The 20709-nt window shown below is 42.3% G+C and overlaps 1 protein-coding gene across 2 annotated transcripts in view; it reads right to left on the reverse strand.

Annotated features, from left to right (window-relative positions):
- Window positions 1-20022, reverse strand: part of LOC146191078 (WD repeat-containing protein 48) — a 43895-nt gene extending 23873 nt beyond the window's left edge. For both annotated transcript variants that reach the window (XM_084601549.1, XM_084601548.1), the window contains exons 1-8: window positions 19947-20022; window positions 17111-17251; window positions 15472-15547; window positions 14270-14352; window positions 10576-10705; window positions 6050-6240; window positions 4084-4188; window positions 3004-3123 (exon numbers count right to left, since the gene is read on the reverse strand). In XM_084601549.1, the coding sequence (XP_084457675.1) occupies window positions 3004-3123; window positions 4084-4188; window positions 6050-6240; window positions 10576-10705; window positions 14270-14352; window positions 15472-15547; window positions 17111-17251; window positions 19947-20000 (900 nt within the window). In that variant the 5' untranslated portion in view covers window positions 20001-20022. The remainder of the gene's footprint in view (window positions 1-3003; window positions 3124-4083; window positions 4189-6049; window positions 6241-10575; window positions 10706-14269; window positions 14353-15471; window positions 15548-17110; window positions 17252-19946) is intronic.
- Window positions 20023-20709: the final 687 nt, after the last annotated feature.

Genomic DNA, 20709 nt, shown 5'->3' on the forward strand with positions numbered 1-20709 from the left:
GGACATGATGAAAGCATGGCTGGCAGAGATATTCTAACTGGAGGGTTACAGTGGTTACAGCTTAGCACGATCCGTTCCTGCGAGGCAACACTGCACATGCGGCGACTGTCTTGAGCAAGTTGCATGCTTCCTGGCAGTGCACACGCCTGCCACATCCCGCATCGGCACCAGACGGTGTGTGCGCAATAGCGCGCCGTATCAGATTACGCTAGCATGTGCGCATGGGCAGCATGCGGAAGCAGATCGTGCCATGCTAGAACTCCCTATTATCAACATATAAATAAAACATGGGGAGCGGTGAAGTTTGTGATGTGTAAAGGCGATTTTTTGCAGAAAAGCGATTTTTTACAAGTTCACAGACTTTTTGGACTGTTTGGATTATTTCCCGTGTCCTGCCAAGTACGAAAAAACAGTCGGTGACTGTATCTAATTAAAGCTGCTTATTTCACTGTGGTCGAATGTTTAGGGGAATCCTCAAGGTGGAGTAGACCCATTTCACTGCACTTGTTTGCTGAGCGTTTTATGGTAGTATTATCTGAAGTTAAAACCAGCTTTTGAAGTAGTCACACCCCTGAACAGCTCATGTCAGGTGCATTTTAAGGAACGCAAGTGTGGAGAAAATATTTAGTATGAGACTACTTATTCTGTAGTTGCAAAGATATATCTTAACATTTTCAGCACCCACTTCTTTTTCATTACACAGTGAGAGCCTTTTTCATATATAGTAGAATCTTGATGATACGATTATGGCTGATACGAAGTTGGGGATGATGCGAATTTTAAGAATGCTTTGAATGGACTACATTGTACAGAATACGTTAAAATTAGGGGTGATATGAACAGTCTCTGAACCCGCCACAGCTGATACGAACGCGCAAACTAGCGGCGCATGCAAGCGGGCAGGCACAGCTGATCTCTAGAGGGGAACATACCCGCAGCGGGTGATACACACGAACGTTGTACAAACATGCAAACTGAGCCATCGATGGCACTCAGAGGGGAAGAGGGCACCCACCGTGGCCGTTGCCTCTTCTCTCAACCCCCACTAGCCACCCTACCCCCATTTCCTTTTCGTAAACTGTAGCAACCCGACGAGCCAAGGCGAGCCACATGCCTGGTCGTATACGTCACCCATTCACTGGCAGCTCATTGGTTTATTGAAAAGTTGTCTTGCCGACTCCTTCCGGGAAGCCTGTGCCGCTGGCTGCCGCCGCCTCAGTACTCTGTTCGCCGCTTCTTTGTGTGCTTCGCTCTGACGTGAACTGCCCAAACATGACAAGGATGCAAGCATTCGATGTTGCCGACATGTCGCCCCCTCTTTTAGGAAGCTTGATGTACTGAAGAAGGCTGACGAAAACCCCAAGAAGAAGTGTGTTGACATAGCAAAGAGCTAGGGTTAGCACTGTCGACGCTCTGCACCATTGTTGGGCAGCGAGAGGTCATGTTAAAGAATGCGCAGAACTTCGATGTGAACGTCGAGCAGACGAAAACGGCGTCCCATGTCAAGCTGGAAGAAGTCCTGCTGACTTGGTTCCGCGAAGTGACAGCGGCCGGCGTCAACGTGGATTGCAAGGTGCTGCGTGAGAAAGCCGACAGCATCGCGCTTTCGCTTGGAATTGAAAATTTCCAAGTATCTGGGGGATGGCTGCACCGGTTTAAAGAGAGGCACGGACTTGTCTACCGGGTCGTCTCAGGTGAAGGGAAGAAAGTGGACGAGGCAATTGTCGAGTGGCTGAACACGCTGCCGGCGCTGATTTCGAAGTACCCGCCACGCGGCATGTTTAATGTCGACAAGGCGGGCCTCTTCTTCAACTTTCAACTGGAGAGGAGTTTGTGTGTAAAAGGCCAGGCATGCCAGGGTGGCCAGAAAAGGAAGGAGAGAGTAACAGTACTCTTTTTCTGCAATCCTGATGGATCCGAGAAGCTCCCGCTTACCGTCATAGGCAAGTCGAAGAAACTGAAGTGTTTCTGATCGGTGGAATGTTTGCCTGTCTTTTACAAAGGTAACCGAAAGGTGTGGATGACAGCAGATTTTTTCTGCGAGTTCTTGACGAGCCTTGATCGCAAAATGGCATCAAGAAACTGGAAAATTTTGCTATTTACGGACCAGTGCTCTGCCCACCCAAAGGAACTGATGTTCAATAGCGTGACAGTCAGGTTCCTGCCGGCGAACACCACCAGCCATCTGCAGCCACTGGATGCTGGGATAATTCGAAATGTAAAACACTTCTAATGAGGCATCTGCTAGCGAAAATTGACCGTAAAGAAGCCAACTTACGGATCAGTCTCAGCCACAACTTTTTTAGAAAGTGCGTATTTGCCATCAGGCTTTGGCGGGAGATTATCAAGAGCCAGATGAAGATTTAACGATTGATGGCTAGGACAGCCCGGAAACTCAAGCTTAGGCTCAAAGCTTCATTACCGCGAATGACAACGTTGTGACCTGCAAGCTAAGGCCTACTGAAGACTTGGTCAGTGAAGCAGACGATGGTGAACATGAGCCTGACAGCGATGGTGAAGACGCCGACGAATGTGATCAACCGCCGTCAAAGGCAGATACTCTTCATACTCTGGACGTTCAGCGCCACGCCTAAGTGCCAGCAGCGTGAGCGACGAAACCGCTGCACGGTTTTATACATTTCAGACGGGGCTTGTCCGAGACATCAACGGCAAAAATGTACAGACAAGCATTACAGGACTTTTTTGGTCAAAATGGTTCGCCATAATAAAGTTTGGTTTATTTTAGTGTTCATTCTCATGTTAAAGTTGGCTTGTTTTGGATCATACAAATTCGGGATGATACGAATATTTTGTGTGCTCCCTTGAAATTCGTATCATCGAGATTCTACTGTATTCTACTTGCTTCTCGTTGCGTGTTTTAAAAATCACTTTTATTACATAACCTGATCCTTTAACATTTCACTGTGAGCCGATGCTGTGTGTCATGCATCCACTGCACAGGTAACTGAAAGAGGAGACGAACGTTTTCATTCCTTGCTTTACCTTGAGAACTGGCGCTGTCTCCTCACAGATGAGTGCGCGGTTGTCGGGGTTCCTCAGGTCGGTCATGAACACTTTTCTATCCCGGCCACCCGAAAACACTGTTGTAAAGCTTTCATTCACCTGTAGAGCCGAAATTCAGAAATCATCCTGGTACGCCTAGAATACATTCAGAAAGAATGCAGAACACCAATCCAAGAAGTATAAAAAGAATGCTCCCCGTCTTTCTGGGTCAAGCGTTTGGTTTCAGCAAGAGACAGGGATGGCATGGGGCATTCTTTGCAAGTGAAAACATTAAGCCAAAAAACTTGCAGCATTAAAGATCTTTGTGCAACCACATACAAAAACAACAACAAAATCTGTGCATGGAATATTCATTTTTTCACCAACTGGCCTTTATAAATGAATAAAAAGAGACCTTAAACTATGCAGCACAAAACCAGGCCTAAAAACCTTGGATGCCAGGGCATCCATCAAAGCAAATTTTATGCGAAAGTCGCATACAAACACACTGCACTGGTTCAAAATACTATACCCGTATCACTAATATATGAGCATTATGACAACAAATTCCAGGTTAATGGTCAAATCATAACTGTTTTGGTTAAGTTATGCATATGCAAGTTACATCTGAGAATAACAGCTTGAGGGGCGAGTTGGTGCTGCATAGTATCCAGAAATGCGGCACAATGAACACAAAAACGTGAATAAAAAAGACAACACAGGCGCACACCACTAACTTTAATATGGAATTGTAATATGAGGAAGTGGTGGTTGAGTGTTGAAGAAGAAGTGTGTGTTCAGTTTCATATTACAGTTGGTAATGTGCACCTGTGTTGTGTTTTCTATTCACGTGTGTTCATTACACTGAATTTCTAGGTACTACGATAAGTTTAATCTGTTACAAATTTCAAGAATGTTAACAAACTTGTGCAGGCAAATGACAGAAATTTTCGCAACAACAAAGGCTGCCACAGTAATAATAATAATTAAAAAAAAACTTGCAAAATGCCAGCAACATCCAGATTTGTAGGCTACAATGCATAGGCAACATCTGACACCATCAGAATTTAGGCATCTCACCTGCAGTGCCCAGACACCTTCGTCGTGAACCCGAATCGTTGCAACACATCGCTGCTGTCCCAATGACCACAATCGTATTGTTCCATCTGAGCTTCCCGAGAGACACTGTACATACATTAAAAAAGTTATATGCAACATAGTCTACAACAATAAGTGACTGTAAACAACATTACAGTCTCGACCTCCAGCCCCTCTTCCTTAACACCCCAATGGAAAGAAGGTTATAATCGTTTGAGGAGGATTCCCTTATCAGCATTCTATTATTAAATATATGCTCTCAAATAATTTCACACCAATTCCAAAACAGTAAACAGTTCGCTACCCATTAAATCTGCTAAAAGGTTTTTGCAAACACAGCATGCCAAGATGGTGTGTGTTCATAACATCACAGCATGTTTATCTTTTGAGGAGTGCATTTGTGGAAGAGGGGCAATGCTCTCAGCAAAGTTGGCACAGCACCATGTTTTAGACGCTTTTAGTAGCTCTGTTCCAAATGCGAAGCTCAACGATGAAACTGCAACCCTTTTCATGCGATTCAGTAAAGGCTTGCTTCTGGACACTGAGAAACAAAAAGTCCAGCTCAAAGTGACAGATTTTTTTCAATGTGGTGTAGTATAAAAGTAAGTCATGTGCCAAGTATGCTTCATTCACAACTTTTCGAAGTTCGAATAATGTGATAATTAGTTAATTTTAATTTTCAATACTCGTGAGAATCGTATCAATGTGATTTGACCGTATGCATTATTCTACTTACCATGACTCTAATAAATTGAGTTTTATCTGTAAATATGACAGACTGGATGGTTGGTTCACAAGGTTTAATGTCCCAAAACGAAATGGGCTATGAGAGACGCCTATGAGAGAAGGCTATGAGAGAAGGCTATGAGAGAAATTTTGCAGGGTGAGCATATTATGCAGGGTAAAATATTGAGAAAAAGTGCTACCGATGGCAGAAAAAGAAGGCTGATGAAATAAGTACATCATGCAGTAAATTACCTTACCTTATAAATATAAAATGTACTTTTCAGTACAGTTTCTCTATTAAAGAACATTAGTCAGCAACAAATTTTATCTTAAGCACGCATGTATAACTCACATAGCAGCCCAAAGGGAGCACGCATTCACTCTAGCACAACCTGAAGCATTCAGCATGAAACCAATCCGCAGTAGGTTGCTGGAGTAGTTAATGCTACAGATCAAACAGAGAAACCATTTGCGACCTTGGCATGGTTTCTATAGGTTCTCAGGCTCCTTGTGGAAGGTTCAAAATGGCACTTCATCCCATAGTGCGATGTATACAGTGGGCTTGACATTCGATGTGTGAGGCATAATATTATCGCGCAGTTGTTTTGGCACTTAAAACAGGCTATCTCCTTATTTCCTATCGTTATCAGGAGACTGCATACCAAGAAAAAGGGGTGCATTTATAACGAGACAGAAATGAAATTTCATTTCTTTTACAGCCAAAGTAGGGAGCGAGTGCATCCATAACATGAGCAAATACGGTATTCATATGAAGTCATTGGTACGTTCATGCTGAATTAGCAAACACTGGAACATTGGAAGTAACATTGCAAACATTGAATATTGGAATTCATTGCCTGGCTCAGTTCGTTTAATACCAGTAGATAAATTCATGCTTGCTGTTGACAATATTTCTTAGCTGTTTGTTACTCTTTAACATGATTTTGATTCACGTGCTTTACATGTGCTGCCATGCCTTGCATTTTTGTTTTCCTTATGTACCACTCCTGCAATAGCGTCCTCGTGGGGATGCAGTACGTATAAATAAATAAATAAACAAACAAACGTGGGGCTGCAGTATGTACAAACAAACAAATAAATAAAAAATATAAAAGGCTGCGTACTGACTGTCAGCCCATGAGGCTTCAGCAGACACACACAGCATGGGGGCAAGCTTGCATATTACATACAGCAGCATTAAAATTAAAATTGAGCTCCACACCTGAGTGCCCTCCCGGTTGAGGACCAACGCCTTTACGTTGTCTGTGTGTCCCTTGAGCTTGGGCATCTTCTGGCAGGTACGCGGATCCCACACACGGATCACCTTTTCTGTGGAACCGGAGATGATCACTGTGCCAGATGGGTTCATAGCCAAACTGTATATGCTGTCTTTGTTGTCTGTCAGTGAAGAAGCTGCGGCAAACGAAAAAAACAGCACCCATCAATGGTAGCAACAGCCACGGGAGAAGGAAGGCAGTCACATATTGTGTTTTGACAGTTTTTTTAAACGTAATTTATAGATATATACTAGCTCACACAACACTGCATCCGGAAACAAAAGACAAGATTGCCGCTTGACATGAATGACAGCAAAAGCCACTTAACATGTTTACCGCATCATGGGTCAAAAGTGGATTGCCAGTGTGTCACATCACGAATACCGTGTCACCACTTTGTAATAAATGGGTGGCTTTCGAGATCAACGAAAGAGGAACACATAATAAACCTGTTCCAAGGCTTCAGCGGCTGCACTACTTGGATAAACTGTGACCCACCGGTTACCCATGAAATAGTGACCGTGTTACAGGCATGCACAAATGGTTACATTGAGAAAATGTGACAGCCATTTGATAAGTGCTAAACACAAGAGTGTAAACATTACATATTTTCATTTTGGGAGGATTTTTTTTTTTTTTTTTTTGATACAGGCTTCACCAAATGATACCCGCATGGCCTGGCAAGCTTGCAATAGTTTTAATTTAAGTACAAAATTTATGCTTTTATAACTACAAATACGCACCAACATTGCAATAACTAACTACCTCATTCAAGTACTAGAATTCCCTTTCATCAACGAAAAACATATATATGTGAAGACAGGTCCAGGAAATAAAAAGATGAAAAATCACGTCATACCTGGCAGTTTTGTCACTGAAATTATCAGCCACTCAAGCACGTACAACTAACAAGCACTCAACATCTTCAAAAATTCAATCACAAAAATGGGGAATTCTTGCCCAAATTTTTTGCCACCATATGAACCCAAGATTTCTCATAGAAACTGTCAAAAAGCGAGGCTTGTGGGCAATAGTGCCACAGCATAAATTGTCACAGACGTATTATACTTTGAAAAATAACTCTCATGGTCATTACCTCAAAAGCAATACAATAGAAGTTACGCCACATGCTCAAATTACGGGACACCGTTTTCACAAGAGCTGTGGCCATTTCACAGCTGGCATCTCTATCATATTTCAAGCAAATGCATTTTTTTTCCGTTAACTTCAACATGCAAGTACAAATTGGCAAGTGCCTTCTTAATCACCGGTCAGGGATTCTGAAAGATGTTGAGACAAAACAGACAAAAATAATTTTAACAGCAGAGTCCAAATTACATTATTTTATAAATCAATAAATAAGCAAACAAACAAAAATTGAATACTCTCTGTAAAATGACAGCCCTATAGTATGTGCACATTTAGTAACGGCTACAACAGCTGTGAATGAAATCTGAACAGCAAGAAATACACTACATGCTAGCAATACATGTAGAGGGCTGCAGGCCCTCTACATGTACAGGTAAACTATGGAGCTGTACTTGTTACATAATGCACCAAGTATCATGTCAGCATTGGTATGTATTCATCTCCACCTTGCTACTTTTGCTTGTGCAAAGCAGACAGAGGCACAGATAAAAGTCAGTTTTGGTAAATACTGGGTCCTGAGCATATGAACACACAACATAAAATGGGGCCAACGGCATTCAGTACATAAGGCTCAAGTAAACAAAGCGCGCAAAAGGCCTTCACACAGTCACCTGAAAACTCTAGCTGCAGTTCTTTCAAAATTAATCTGTATTACTCTATGGTGCATTGGGCAGGACACCACACGCTCCTTGTTCATGCTCAGCCTTGCCTGTTGCAGCTGGCGCATAAAAGCATGAAGGCCCCAAAAATCGTATTCGCTGCTAAGCTGCGTAGCTCTGATGCCCTTTTCTAATGCAGAATTATTGCTTGGTTACAAGAACCTAAGTAAAGTGGCACTGAGTTGCAAACCAATAAAAAAGAAGAAGGCAAACATAAGATGCAAACATGACATCTTTTTGTGCAAAGGTCCCACATTGCTGGGAGAACTTGCAAGAGCATGCTAATGCTGCTTTTGATGCTGAAACCAAACATCAGGCAGCTTACGGCTACCCTCACGCAAGGATGGGATGCAGTTCCGGTCACAGTTAGGTCATCTACACAACTATAGTCTAACTTGTAAGCTTACACAGGGAAGACTTCGTCACAGGTTGTGACGCGGCAGAAGCGCAGTAAGCAATAATTAACCCCCCCCCCCCCCCCCCCCCCGAGTCTCAGATCTGTCAACGATGGTGTGACACGCAGCCCCAAAAGAGGGGAGGGGATGCTGCGCAAGCCACACTTCAAAGTGCAGCCGCCTTTCAGCTTGGGAAACTGGCTGGAGCTCAAGCAGAAAGGGCACAGCAGCTATAAACCACACAAAGTCAGGAAACACAAAGTTCTGTCGGAGAGTAACAAAATCTTAAAGCCAGACTGCGTCTTTCAGCAGAATGTGTCTTGCCAGATGCCGAACTTCGCTTCTCAAAAGGCACGAAGACAGACCTTTTCCTGACTCTTTGGCTCGTGGCCAAACGCAAAAAGCAAATACGTGAAAAACTGACGCATGAAAGTAAACATTATTATGGTTGCTGAGGAAAGCAGCTGGTGTTTCAAAGCCACATTGGAAAGCGTGGATGCCACAAACTACCTCTCCCAGCTGTGCAAAGGTATGAAAGCACACAAAATAAAAGCAACAAATGAGTAGTAAGACTATAAAAGGACTCTGCAAAACTGATGAGTAGCGAGCGTAGGAGTCATCACACAAGTCAGTCCAAGGCTCTCAGCGAGAACCTCGACTGTAACTACCGGAAGGTAGGTCAGAGGCTTGAAATCAATATTCAAGTGTATTATTAATGATTGACACGTGGTGTAATTGTCATTATTGCATAGATAGTAAAACTACCAGCAGCGATAAGTTTATAAGAGAAAAGGTACATCATACAACATTTACTACTGAAGCTGACAGAGAGGATTGGCTACATTCAGTTTTCAGGCGGTTATCTGGTTAAAGCTATACTAAGCAGCACAATCTCAGCTACTAAGTCAATCTGTTGCAAGATAAAACACCTACTTCTTTTCCTTAAGTCTGCAAGTCAGCTACTTGCACTGACTTTTTAAAGTTGTCATCACCTTAGTGACCACGTCACAGCTTGCACTGTATAACTAATGCGACACCTATGTTTTTGATTACAGCTATCAATAATAACAGTCGCTCAGTATGCAAGCATCTCATAACTAAAGTACTCACCTGTGCCATTTCAAGAGCACCTTGAATGATTTGCAGAGGTGTGGAGAAAGTGAAGGCTAGCCAGTGGTTGAAATAAGCTACAACTGCACCATGAACACCAACAAGAAAAGAACTCTAACCACACAACTCTACACAGTTATTTTTCTGTTCCAACACACAACAACCTTCGCCAAACAATTTGCACAAAAGTTTGCCCAATGTAAGCTACAAATGGATGCATACAATACACAAGCAATTTTCTGTGTGCTCATGTCAAAATGCTAAGGGAGCAGCAACATCAGTTTGAGTGATAGACCACATGTAGTGACTCACCAGCATGAGAAAAGAAAAGCTTTCACTCTTGTTATCTCAAATGGCTGTCATGGTGCATATAAAAAACATAGTGCCAGCTTTCAGCTCAGGCCTGACTATCAAGCCAGAGGTACTTATTTGGTTTGTGGGGTTTAACGGCCCAAAGCGACTGAGGCTACGAGAGACGCCGTAATGAAACACCCCAGAAATTTCGACCACCTGGGGTTCTTTAATGTGCACTGACATCACACAGCACACGAGGCCTTGCTATCGCCTCCATCGAAAAGCGGCCGCCGAGGCCGGAATTCGATCCCACATCCTTGGGAACAGCAGTCGAGCGCCGTAAACACTGCGTTACCCCGGCGGGGCCCAGAGGTATTTGTGTTACACTTCACAGGCCCTATGGATCACAAAGTTACCATCCCCCCTGCAACTGCACACTTTACACGGCATGTGATCCGAACCGTTCGGTGTACATGTGCAGCCACAGTGGTAACCAAATCGTTCCAAAGTGGCTTAGAAATATACGATGAGAGCACAACACTTATGACGATCACGGAAGGTCTCACAACGCTTTAAAGCTGTCACTCCCCGAAGGGCATCATGCGTGACAAGGCAGTTTCGTAGCATCAGTAAGTAGCAAGAATATCAGACAGAAAGCCCTTTTGTCCAACGTGAAGAGGACTATGCAAGTTTATTGTCAAGTCCGAAGTGATACGAACAGCTGATCAAAGTAATCCTCTGAAATGCTCCACGCACTGCACTTAAGTAAGTGCAGCTTAAGGTTTCAACATCTCAATTCAGGATTTGCTGCAAACCCAAAGCCTCACAGGCCCCCACTGACAAAAAAAGAAAAAAAAAACTTACTGGTAACAGTGTTATTGGATGCGGTAAGGGCAGTAAGTGTGTTGACATCCCAGAGGAAAATCACACGATCAAGACCAGCTGATGCAACTCGCTCTCTGTCTTTCGCGTATGCCAGCGCTTTCACGTAGTCCTAGCAAAAAAGAAAGAAAGAAAGGTATTAAACCAGGTGTCTGATGAGCATCTGAGCCACCATCACATTCCTACAAACAGGTGCAAAATGAAGCTCTGTGCTGAAGATATATGGATATGGAACTTTATATGGATATTCACTTGAAACATAATCAGGCGCATTAGGCACCAAAAACACCGTAAATGTACTTGATAGTATACAAATGTGTATGGACTTAAGTAATACACCGTTAAACCTCTATGTAACAAACCTCCATGTAGCAAATTCTTTAATATTCCGAAGTTTTTCAATTCCCCAACACCACCTCAATTGAAGCACGTGCTCTTGAAAAACTCCAGGTAACTAACGTGTTGCGGCAGTTGACCTTGATACAACGAACTCCCTACGTCGGCTACCTCTCAGGTAGCACTGAGTTACTGGACACTTGTCAGAACTGCGCAGGGTTCATGATGATTAAAACAGGAAGTGACATGAGAGGAACGTCTATGATCGCAACAAGTGACCGCAGTTGATACAACATGCTGTGTTCCAGCACCGTCTGTGCACCTTCGCAGCAAATGTAAATTGCCATTACTTTCGCTTTTGGAAAGTGGCACAATCATAAAAGCACCAAAGAGTACAATGCAAAAAAGATAAGGGGAGAGTAATTTATGACCATCGCCATCGCACAGTTGCTCGTGAGATTCCAGTGCAGATAGCTCTCGCACATTGGCAACAGGGACAGTAGAGAGCGCCGGTGACACGAGGCAAAGAGTACATTTCTTGAGGCGATGAGGCAACTGCGGCAGATAGACTGAGAGCAAGAACATGCGTGAAGAAGCACGCACCGCCTTGCTCTGCAGCGGTGTGACCGTGTGTACTCTCCCCTAGACTGCAGCCCCCTTCCTCCCCTTTCGCAAACGCATTGTGCGAGCTATAGTGGAGGCTGCTGCCGGTGTCATGTCACGCTCTCAATGTGATCGTGAAATGTTTTATCGCTTCTCTAACTTCAAGTGATGAGAATTTACTATAAGCATTTTTAAGGTGGCTTCCCTTAACACTAAATTCTTTATCTGCTTTCCGTACTGCATTGCCATTTCGGGTTTTTATGTGAGAACTGTATATAACGAAAACCTGGATGTAACGAAAAATAGTGGACTTCTTATAAACTCTTTATAACTTGGTTTAACTATAGCTAATGATGCACAAAGTGCTTACTGTATAACAAACTCAGCACAGGTGAAAATTTTAAGCTGAGGCATGCAGGCTTGAACTATTAGCTCAATCTCATTTAAGGCTGGTCTGAACCAGAAACACACGGATCTCAAGTCCCACCAGCTGCAAAACTCAACAGCAACGTCCAGGTATATCCAGTGGTCACCATTTCGACATGCTAGAAAGAACAGCACAAAAACTGGTGATTGAGATGGATTGACCCACATAACCATAACTAGTCATTCTTAGTGACTCCCTGTGTGTCCCTATCTTTAGAGTGCCATTTCTATTCTCTACCAATGTCTCATAAACACACACAAGCTTCAATTCCAAAAAGACCCAATTTTTGGAGGCTGTTTGATTAAAGTGCATTTTTTTAAAGATCTTGAATTATCAGTGGTGCCCTGCAATCCTTTCATCCGCATCCAGAACAACCCTGACTGGTTTTTCTGACTGCTGCAAGAGATATAACAGTTTGAAAATCTCAGAATTTTAGACCCAGATGGCATGATTAAAAAACACTAGTTGAAATCAACATGTGCCGAACGAAAATATATTAAGCAATGAACTTAACTGGCAATCTATTCTAACCTGGGATGGCCAGGATATTAACTTGTAAAACGTTCGACATGTACCCGGTTAATATAATTTCCAGGTACACATGCTAAAGATTGCGGGAAATAAAAATGTCCCATAAATTTGCTATTTTTTTCCTCGTTTATAAAGTTGATGAACAACATAATTTGTCAGCTACTACTCTAAAAATTTAAAAGTCTGGTCATGCACGAGATTTTATTAAGTTCTGACCGAATGCATATGTGCAAACTAGTGGTGTGCGAATATTATTCAACATTTTGAATATGACTCGAACGTGTTTGTCATTTGTTTCATATTCATATACGAAAGCTAACATTAGAAAATTACCGAATGCACCGAAAATTTTTCAATTCGCTGCAGTCTCCCCCCTCCCGCACGTTGCCTGCGCAGTGAAGAATCCTCCAAATGCGATGGGGCTGTTTTGTGAAGAGGGAACTTCCCTTTTGTGAACAGGATGAAGAGGGCCTCCCTGACAGTGATTACTGTGATGCAAACAGTTTTTGCCATTTTTTTTCAGGCCCATTTGATAATTCAAGCTTTCAGTTAATTCAGGCATTTCTTGAAGGCTGAATAAATGAGAGTACTGTATTCAGCAGCGGTATGACAGCCCACCCGTTTTCATGCAGGTCCCTCCTGTACAAAAACTAGCATGCAGAACACTGTGCAAAATTTATAGTTTTTTTTCGGTAGGGTATACACTTCTGTGCAATTCTAGTCCAATTTTGTTTGTAATTTATACCATACGAATTATGAAATGTCACTCCTACGCAGCAATCATTCAAGTGGGTTGAATCAGGGGCATGCGAGGTGCAAAACGCGCCATCAGTCTCCTATCGAGGTGGTTTCTCTGCAGAGCAAAGTAAACTGAGCTACTATACGAGCTGGCCATTCCAGCGGGGATGCCTGAATTGCAGCGCCTACGGGCAAGCAGGTGAAGCATCTGAAAACCTGGCTGATTTCACACCGCTATCAACAAATAAAAATATATTTTAAAGGATAATACACCTTTCTTCAATGTTCTTAAAGACATATCAAGATCTTACTAATGACTAGTGTAGAAAAAGCACACATTTTTTTCAGTCAATAATATACATTTCTCAGCCAGGGTTATGTTCTCTTTCAAGCAAGCTTGGTGTTGCAATTGCTTGGTGTTGCAATCTGAATGCTATGATGTGAAAGTTCACACCCGACCTAGACTTAAAACCCACAACTCAAAAAGTGCATTTCTTTAACAGCAGCACTAATGCAACCCATTATTATAGTGATTGTGCATCACAGAACTTTTGCTACACCAAATTTCATCACAACATTAATGTGTTTGCAAGTGAGGAGAAGCAGTACTCCATTTCACATGCCCAGTTTCTAAAGCAGCACATATTTCAGCCAGTTTCGTAGGCACAATTATGCATTATAGATAGAGCTTGCTTAGCAAACATGCACACAAAATGGGTCTACACAGTGAACACCCTTATGCCTGGTTTATCAAGTGCTGAAACACAAAACTAGGGAGATTATTGCGATTGTGCGAGTAAAGCAGCTCGTGTTTATGATAGCTTTTTTGAAAATTTATGTCAAAGTAACAAGTGCAAGATTATGCGCCTGAGCCGAAGCCTGACGTTTCTTTGACAATATAGTTACTGATGGTGCTCAGATGAGAACCATGGTAGCTGCCAAGTTTAACCACAATCAGGCCAGTGTTTGGAAGATCTTCACACCAACATGTAAAATGCCATGGCAGTCACAATAAGTGCTATGATAACCACATAAACGTACCTTATGTGTCCTAAGTGTAGACATACAGAACCCCTTGTATGCGTTCCAGACCTTGACCGTCGTGTCACTGGAAGCCGATATCACTGTGTCGTGTCATGCGGACAAGAAAGGCAAAGGAAAGAAATGTAGAAAGATGTACAGCATATAAATTATTTGCCTAAAATTAAAAACCGCATTACTAATTATCCTTCTGTATTTGGTTGGTTTACAGGAAAGAAAAGGTGCAGCATCCATGACACATTTTCTGTGGACACCTGAACCGCGCCAATCCTTCTATGAGAATATGATAGAAAAAAAAAAAATGTTACATGCATCTTTTATAGCACTGCTGTAAAAGTAAGGTCGCAATATTTCCTTACTTCTAAACGTTCAAAGCTAATAAGGAAAAAGAAAAAGCTAAGCATATGATAGAACTTTCGAGCTGCAATGTTCAGCACCGATTAATAAATGGTCGAGCGAAATCAAGAGACTCCGGTTTCTGCAGTACATATGCAGGTTCAGAGCTGTTATAGTGCTACATGCACAAGTGCTGCATGCTCATTTAAATAAAATTTGTGTTATAGCCTTTTGTACTGCTCATGCTAGGAAAGGAAAAATATATATAATAAGGAACCTATAACAAAGAAAAGGATTGAATGGTTCTGGCAAAGTTTTACTCTTCACATATACATATGGCAAGAAAGTAACAGTTTTGGGTGAGATAAGGATACTCAAGGTGACAAGACAAAAGAACATAAATTTATAAGTACATAAGAGAGCACCAAAAACAGTTGGATATAGTGGAGGGAGGAGCTCATTTATGGACTCCACAAATTTCTCTCCAGGCAGCACCAAAGCACTAATACCTGTTGTATGTCTAAACTCCTGCCAGGATGTATATCGTAAATAAAAAAATAAAATTTGCATGCCAATCTAATCACAATTCTGTGTGCTCAGCTACTCCCGAAAAGAACATTTGGTTATTAAGCTTATATGTAAATCATCTATATTATTGAACTTCACCCTCCACAACTCACAGCTTGTATCCTCTCGAGACAATATCTTCTACCTGGGCGAAGGAATAACATATGCAACACCTGCCAAGTCAGCTTTGCTTTCCTTACTGTTTCTTATATTCAGCCTGTTTAGAGGAAGCTAACCGACGGTACTATAAACCATAAAAGAAAACAGGGTCCTTTGCAGCGAACTTGTGTATAACTCACAGTTCTTGCCACCACAGCACAGGATAATGTCGTTGACCCAGTCTGTATGATGTTCCATAGACTGTACATATGGGTCCTGCATACAGATTAAGGTACATGAAAGAACAGCATAGCAGCTGTTTCAGGGAGACTACTCAATATCGTGACTTGAGGAATTTTCAAAGATAAAAAAGCAGTAAATTTGTCTAGTGAGTGCACGGGCTATTCCTAACAAAAATTTAAAAATGAAACCATAGGGCAATAATCATAACACACACATGCGAATACAAGAAATTAAATTTAAAAAAATTATAAGACTGTTACATGACAACAAACCTTTCCCCCCCCAAAAAAAAATCCCGACTTCAAAAACAGCATGTGCAATAACCCTGAATTGTCAAGTATGTAAACATGGTATGGTTGTCACCATGAATTAATTACAAGACAAACTAAGCTCAGAATGAATTACAACCAGTCCCTCTCTCTTTCTCTCTCTCTCTCTCGCGCGCGCACACGCACGCACACACACACACACACACGCACGCACGCACGCACGCACGCACGCACACGCACGCACGCGCACACACACACACACACACACACACACACACACACACACACACACACACACACACACACACACACACACACACACACACACACACACACACACACACACACACACAAAGAAAGAAAGCTTATTCTGCCTGACCACCACAAAGAATGGCAGCATATTCTCGAGTAACAAATTAGGTGGCTCAACTGGCCTTGTTCTTTGATGTCATGCACCACAGTTCCTTTCATTACGCAAGGGTGGCTCTTTGTGGTTTTAAATAATATGGCCCCCCCCTCCCCTTGTTCTTTAGTGGATACATTACACGCAGCCTCAGGTTCATTTATTGACAATGGTTTAGAGGCTCAAATAGTATCCAACACTTCACTTCTATAGAGCATGCTATCTAAATGACTGTGTCGCTGAAATGATCTCAATTCATTTACCTAGACTTCAGGTTCATTTACTATTACTGGCTTAAGGGCTCACCTGTACTCAACAATGGCAGACTCTCCAACGTGTGAGCATTGTGGGTGCGATGAAATAATTATGCACATACTTTTTGAATGCCGTCAGTTTGAGCGTAAGCATGCCTTCCTAGCTGCTACACTCTGCTGCTTGGACTCTCACCCTCTTACAAAAGCTAAGATTTTGGGCCTTTGGACGACACCTTTATCAGAAAGGAAAGCAGTGGGCCTGCTCTTAAGTTCTTAAAGGACTCGGGGTTAAGTTTTAGACTTTAGGTGTACCCCATCTACCCTATTTTACTATAGATCTCTAGGCATGTGACAGACTACTTTCCTTGGTGCTCTTTCTTTCCTTTTTCTCCCTTTATTTCCCTCCCCATGTGTAGGGTAGACTACAGGGCATCACCCGGTTAACCTCCCTGCCTTTCTATTCTACTATTGCTCTCTCTCTGTACTTCTTTACAGCATGCTGTCTAAATGACTGCATCATTGAAACAATCTCAATTAATAGACCAAGCATGCACATATAGTACCAAACATTGCCACAAGATTTTGACATTATAATAATATCAATCAACAAGAGCTAGCAAAATCACAAGCAATAAAACAAATGTCACATCTTGAAATGAGGTGCACAAACCTCAACATTACGGGTGTTCCAGATGCGTATGATAGAGTCACGGCCTGCAGAGTAGAGCCTGTTAAGATATGGATCATACTGGAGGGAGTTGATGCCTGAGCGATGATATTTTTCGACGTCATCTCGAATAACATAGGACACCTGGTAATGCAAAAGGAGAGATAGAAAAAAGCAATTCATAGAGATCTCATGCAATGTACACCTAGAAGCAATATGAAAGGAAACACTGGAGCGCGTGGCCTTCACGATTTCAAATGCACTGTCACCGACAGGCGGTAAGCATCAGTGGTAAAGACGCATCCAATGTAAGCTTGGCCGGCTGCTCTTCATGAGCATACCCTTGCTGCCACCCATTTTCGTCTTGTGGCGGTGGCAGTGCTTTGCAAAGTGCGGAGGCCACGTGCTCCCGTGTTCCCTTCCATATTGCTTCTAGCTGTACGTACAAAATAGCCTCGAATGCAATGAAACATTCTACAATGTAACATCCTCTTTCAGAGCCCTAAGCAAATTTTACCATTTACATAGGCAAGCAGCGTCCAAGAAAGTTCTTCCTGGGTGTGTGAATATTCAATTTGCCAAAAAAAGTCAAATTGTGCTAATTAAAAATTATTTGAAACAAATAAAATATATATTCTTAATTTTTCAAACAGTTTTCAAATAATTGGCATGAAGTTGGAATAGCCCTATGGTATATTTCTTTGATGACTGTTCCAATAACAGCATCCCCACGAATATCACATACCATGGTGCGGTGATAAGTATGCATGGGATGAAGGATTCAGTACCGCGATGCATTCCGTCATGTTGCGAGTTTGTTATTTCTGAACACTGTCTCTGAGACCATATGATACAGCAGAGCTTAGGCAGGTTCAGTAAACCCTGCAGTGACGTCTGATTTTGGAGGCAATGGCTCATACTTAGCTTTTGTTTATCACATCCACTGAGTGAGATGTAGCGCTAATTGATTTTCTTTCACCATCAACAGCAAAAGTTAATTTACCTGCATGCATAACTTGTCGGTCATTGAATTATTATACTGACTTTATATTGTGAGTACCAGTGGAGATCACTTTTGGATCTTTTAGCAACTGCTGCTAAATCTCCATTAAGATATAGCAACATATCACAATGCAGTCGCTATCACTTCCCTGTTTCTCAAGATTGTTTTTTATTATTACTTGCAAACAAAGCGAACATTTGTAAATGTATTCAATTCAGTACTATACCTATCTGACATGGCTTTATCTAAACTATTCATGTTATATCTGCTGGCAAAGCTACGCTATGTATCCAATTTGAAAGAGGCACTATTCGCACACTCCTAGATGCTAGTGTAAAGCCTCCAAAATTGTAATGCAGATTAACAAAAGTAAAGTTAAGCTCTTTGAAGTTTAAGTACATTTCATATGGGAAGTATCTGCAGGAAATATACTGCAGTATGATTCAATACCTTTCATTTCAACGGCACAAATTAGCTGATGCCTTTTAGCTACACCATAGCTACTTTTAGCCACACTAAATATCACCCAAAAGAAAGCGCAGTGCTCTTCAAGGTCAAAAAGTGCTCAATACATGAACAATATATTCATTTGGTTTATGGTTTATTTTAACGTCCCAAGTGAATCATAACAGGGACGCCATAGTGGAGAGCTCTGGACATTTCACTCACGTGGGTGCCTTAACATGCCCACACAATGCAAGAACATGATTGCCTTGCTTTTCGTCTCCATTGAGGAGCAGCTGCTATAGCCGGGATCGAATCCGCATACTTGGGATCAGCAACCGAGCACCCTAACCACTCAGCCACCACAGTGGGGCAGAGCAAAACAACATGGTTACTAAACATGACATTTCAAGTAAACCAAAATTTCATCAGGGCAGCTTAAATTTCATCAGGGCAGCTTTAATTGAATCTGGCTTGAGTGCATAAAAGTTTACCATGCAAGAATGAGTTAGGATATTAGGAAATGTCCCCATAATTAGATACTGAGCACTGAATTTCAAGTATCTGATTGTTAGGACGTAATAGAAAACTTTCTGCCTAACTTGCTCGATCTCGAAACAGTTTTTTGTGACACGCAAAAGATTTTTTTTACTGAGAAGTCTTAGGCCAGTGTGTGCACCTTTTGTTATGTATCTACTTAAAGCCAGCTTTGAGTAGATGTGCGGTTGTTATAAACAACATTTCATAATATTTTACCCAATTTCAACACATTTAAGCTTCTAGGCAAGCAAAAACATTTAACGCGATGGTGAAGAAATACGCACAGCTAAGCAGAACTGGAACTGTGCCGGAATGCTGTCCGGGAATAAACTCAAACCGTCGTCGCACAGCACACGTTCTCCGTTCATACAAGGCATCTCCCGAGTAAAAGGCGGCCCGTGGAAAGAGGCAGCTTTTTTACGACGGCGAACGGCGCATTAACTTTACTTTTGCGGTTTTAAGCGGTGCGGGCAATAAACGCCGTGTCCCTCTTTGCGGAACTGAACCATTCCAAAGCGGCGGCGGCGTGAGCTTCCCGGCGTTTATCCCGACTCGCATACAAAACCAACGCACAAAAGAACTATGCCTTCGCTTTCATGTGCGGCACTGTTAAAAAAAAACATTGTCAATTTGTTTTGAAACGTCGGTGAAAGAAACCAGAGAAAGCACTTAAGCAATATAACCACGATCGGAAATGCTTGACCGGCTGGTTGACAGAAATGCCCGGCCAAATTCGTTTGTTTCTAGGTACCCCTCGACAATGAGGGCACTAAAATCAAAATAATATACATCGGGATTACTGGCGAGTTTAAGTACCAAGCCGCAACACGACGATAACGAGGTATTGCGTACCTGAACTTTTTTGCGAGTTCCATGACCGCTGGTCTGCTTGTGGTGGGCAGCCATGTTTGTTTACTGAAAGACCGTCGATTCGCAAGCTTTACTTTCGCATGAAGGAGTAGTGTTTGCCGAGCCAGAATGGCAATAAAAGTTAACCTTTGCTTTTTGCACGAAATATTTAAGGACACTTTTTTTCTTCGCGATTCTAAGTTTGCAAGATATGCCGAAAGGTGAAAAATTCGGTTGCGGATTCGCGCAGAGGGACCTGTCTGTGCGCGGCATTTTCAGTTTTCGTTCTCAGACCAGCTTGAGCAATATGCAGGAAGTCGGCAACAAAAACAAAAACAGCTGATATACTTCACTCAAAAGCGTAAATATTGCCGCCGCTACAGGTAATAAATACATTATGGGCATCCTGAAGCCCAGGTCGTTTTGTTTTCTCTCATTTTATCTGCGCTTGCCGTCGCACTGAGTCTCCAAATTCTGTGCGCTACGGGTTAGAAGTGCAGATATATATTAGTGCGAATTGGTCATAAAATCTCCTATTTGCTAGGGTGCTTTCAAGCTGTGTGATATTTTGCCCAGTAAAAAAAAAGAGAAATCTATGGATGATCGATCGGTCGATCCGGCGGTAGTAAGCGGAGCCACCACCATTTCCTGATGCACGCACATTTTCTTACTCCGTATTATAATGGCTAGCTACCATAACCGCATATCGGACGCTCTCTCTCGGCCCCGCCACGGTGGTCTGGTGATTAGAGCGGTCTACTGCTGA

This window comes from Amblyomma maculatum, chromosome 4 (assembly GCF_055883805.1).
Source record: "Amblyomma maculatum isolate TAMU_Amacu chromosome 4, ASM5588380v1, whole genome shotgun sequence".
Taxonomy (NCBI): Eukaryota; Metazoa; Arthropoda; class Arachnida; order Ixodida; family Ixodidae; genus Amblyomma; species Amblyomma maculatum.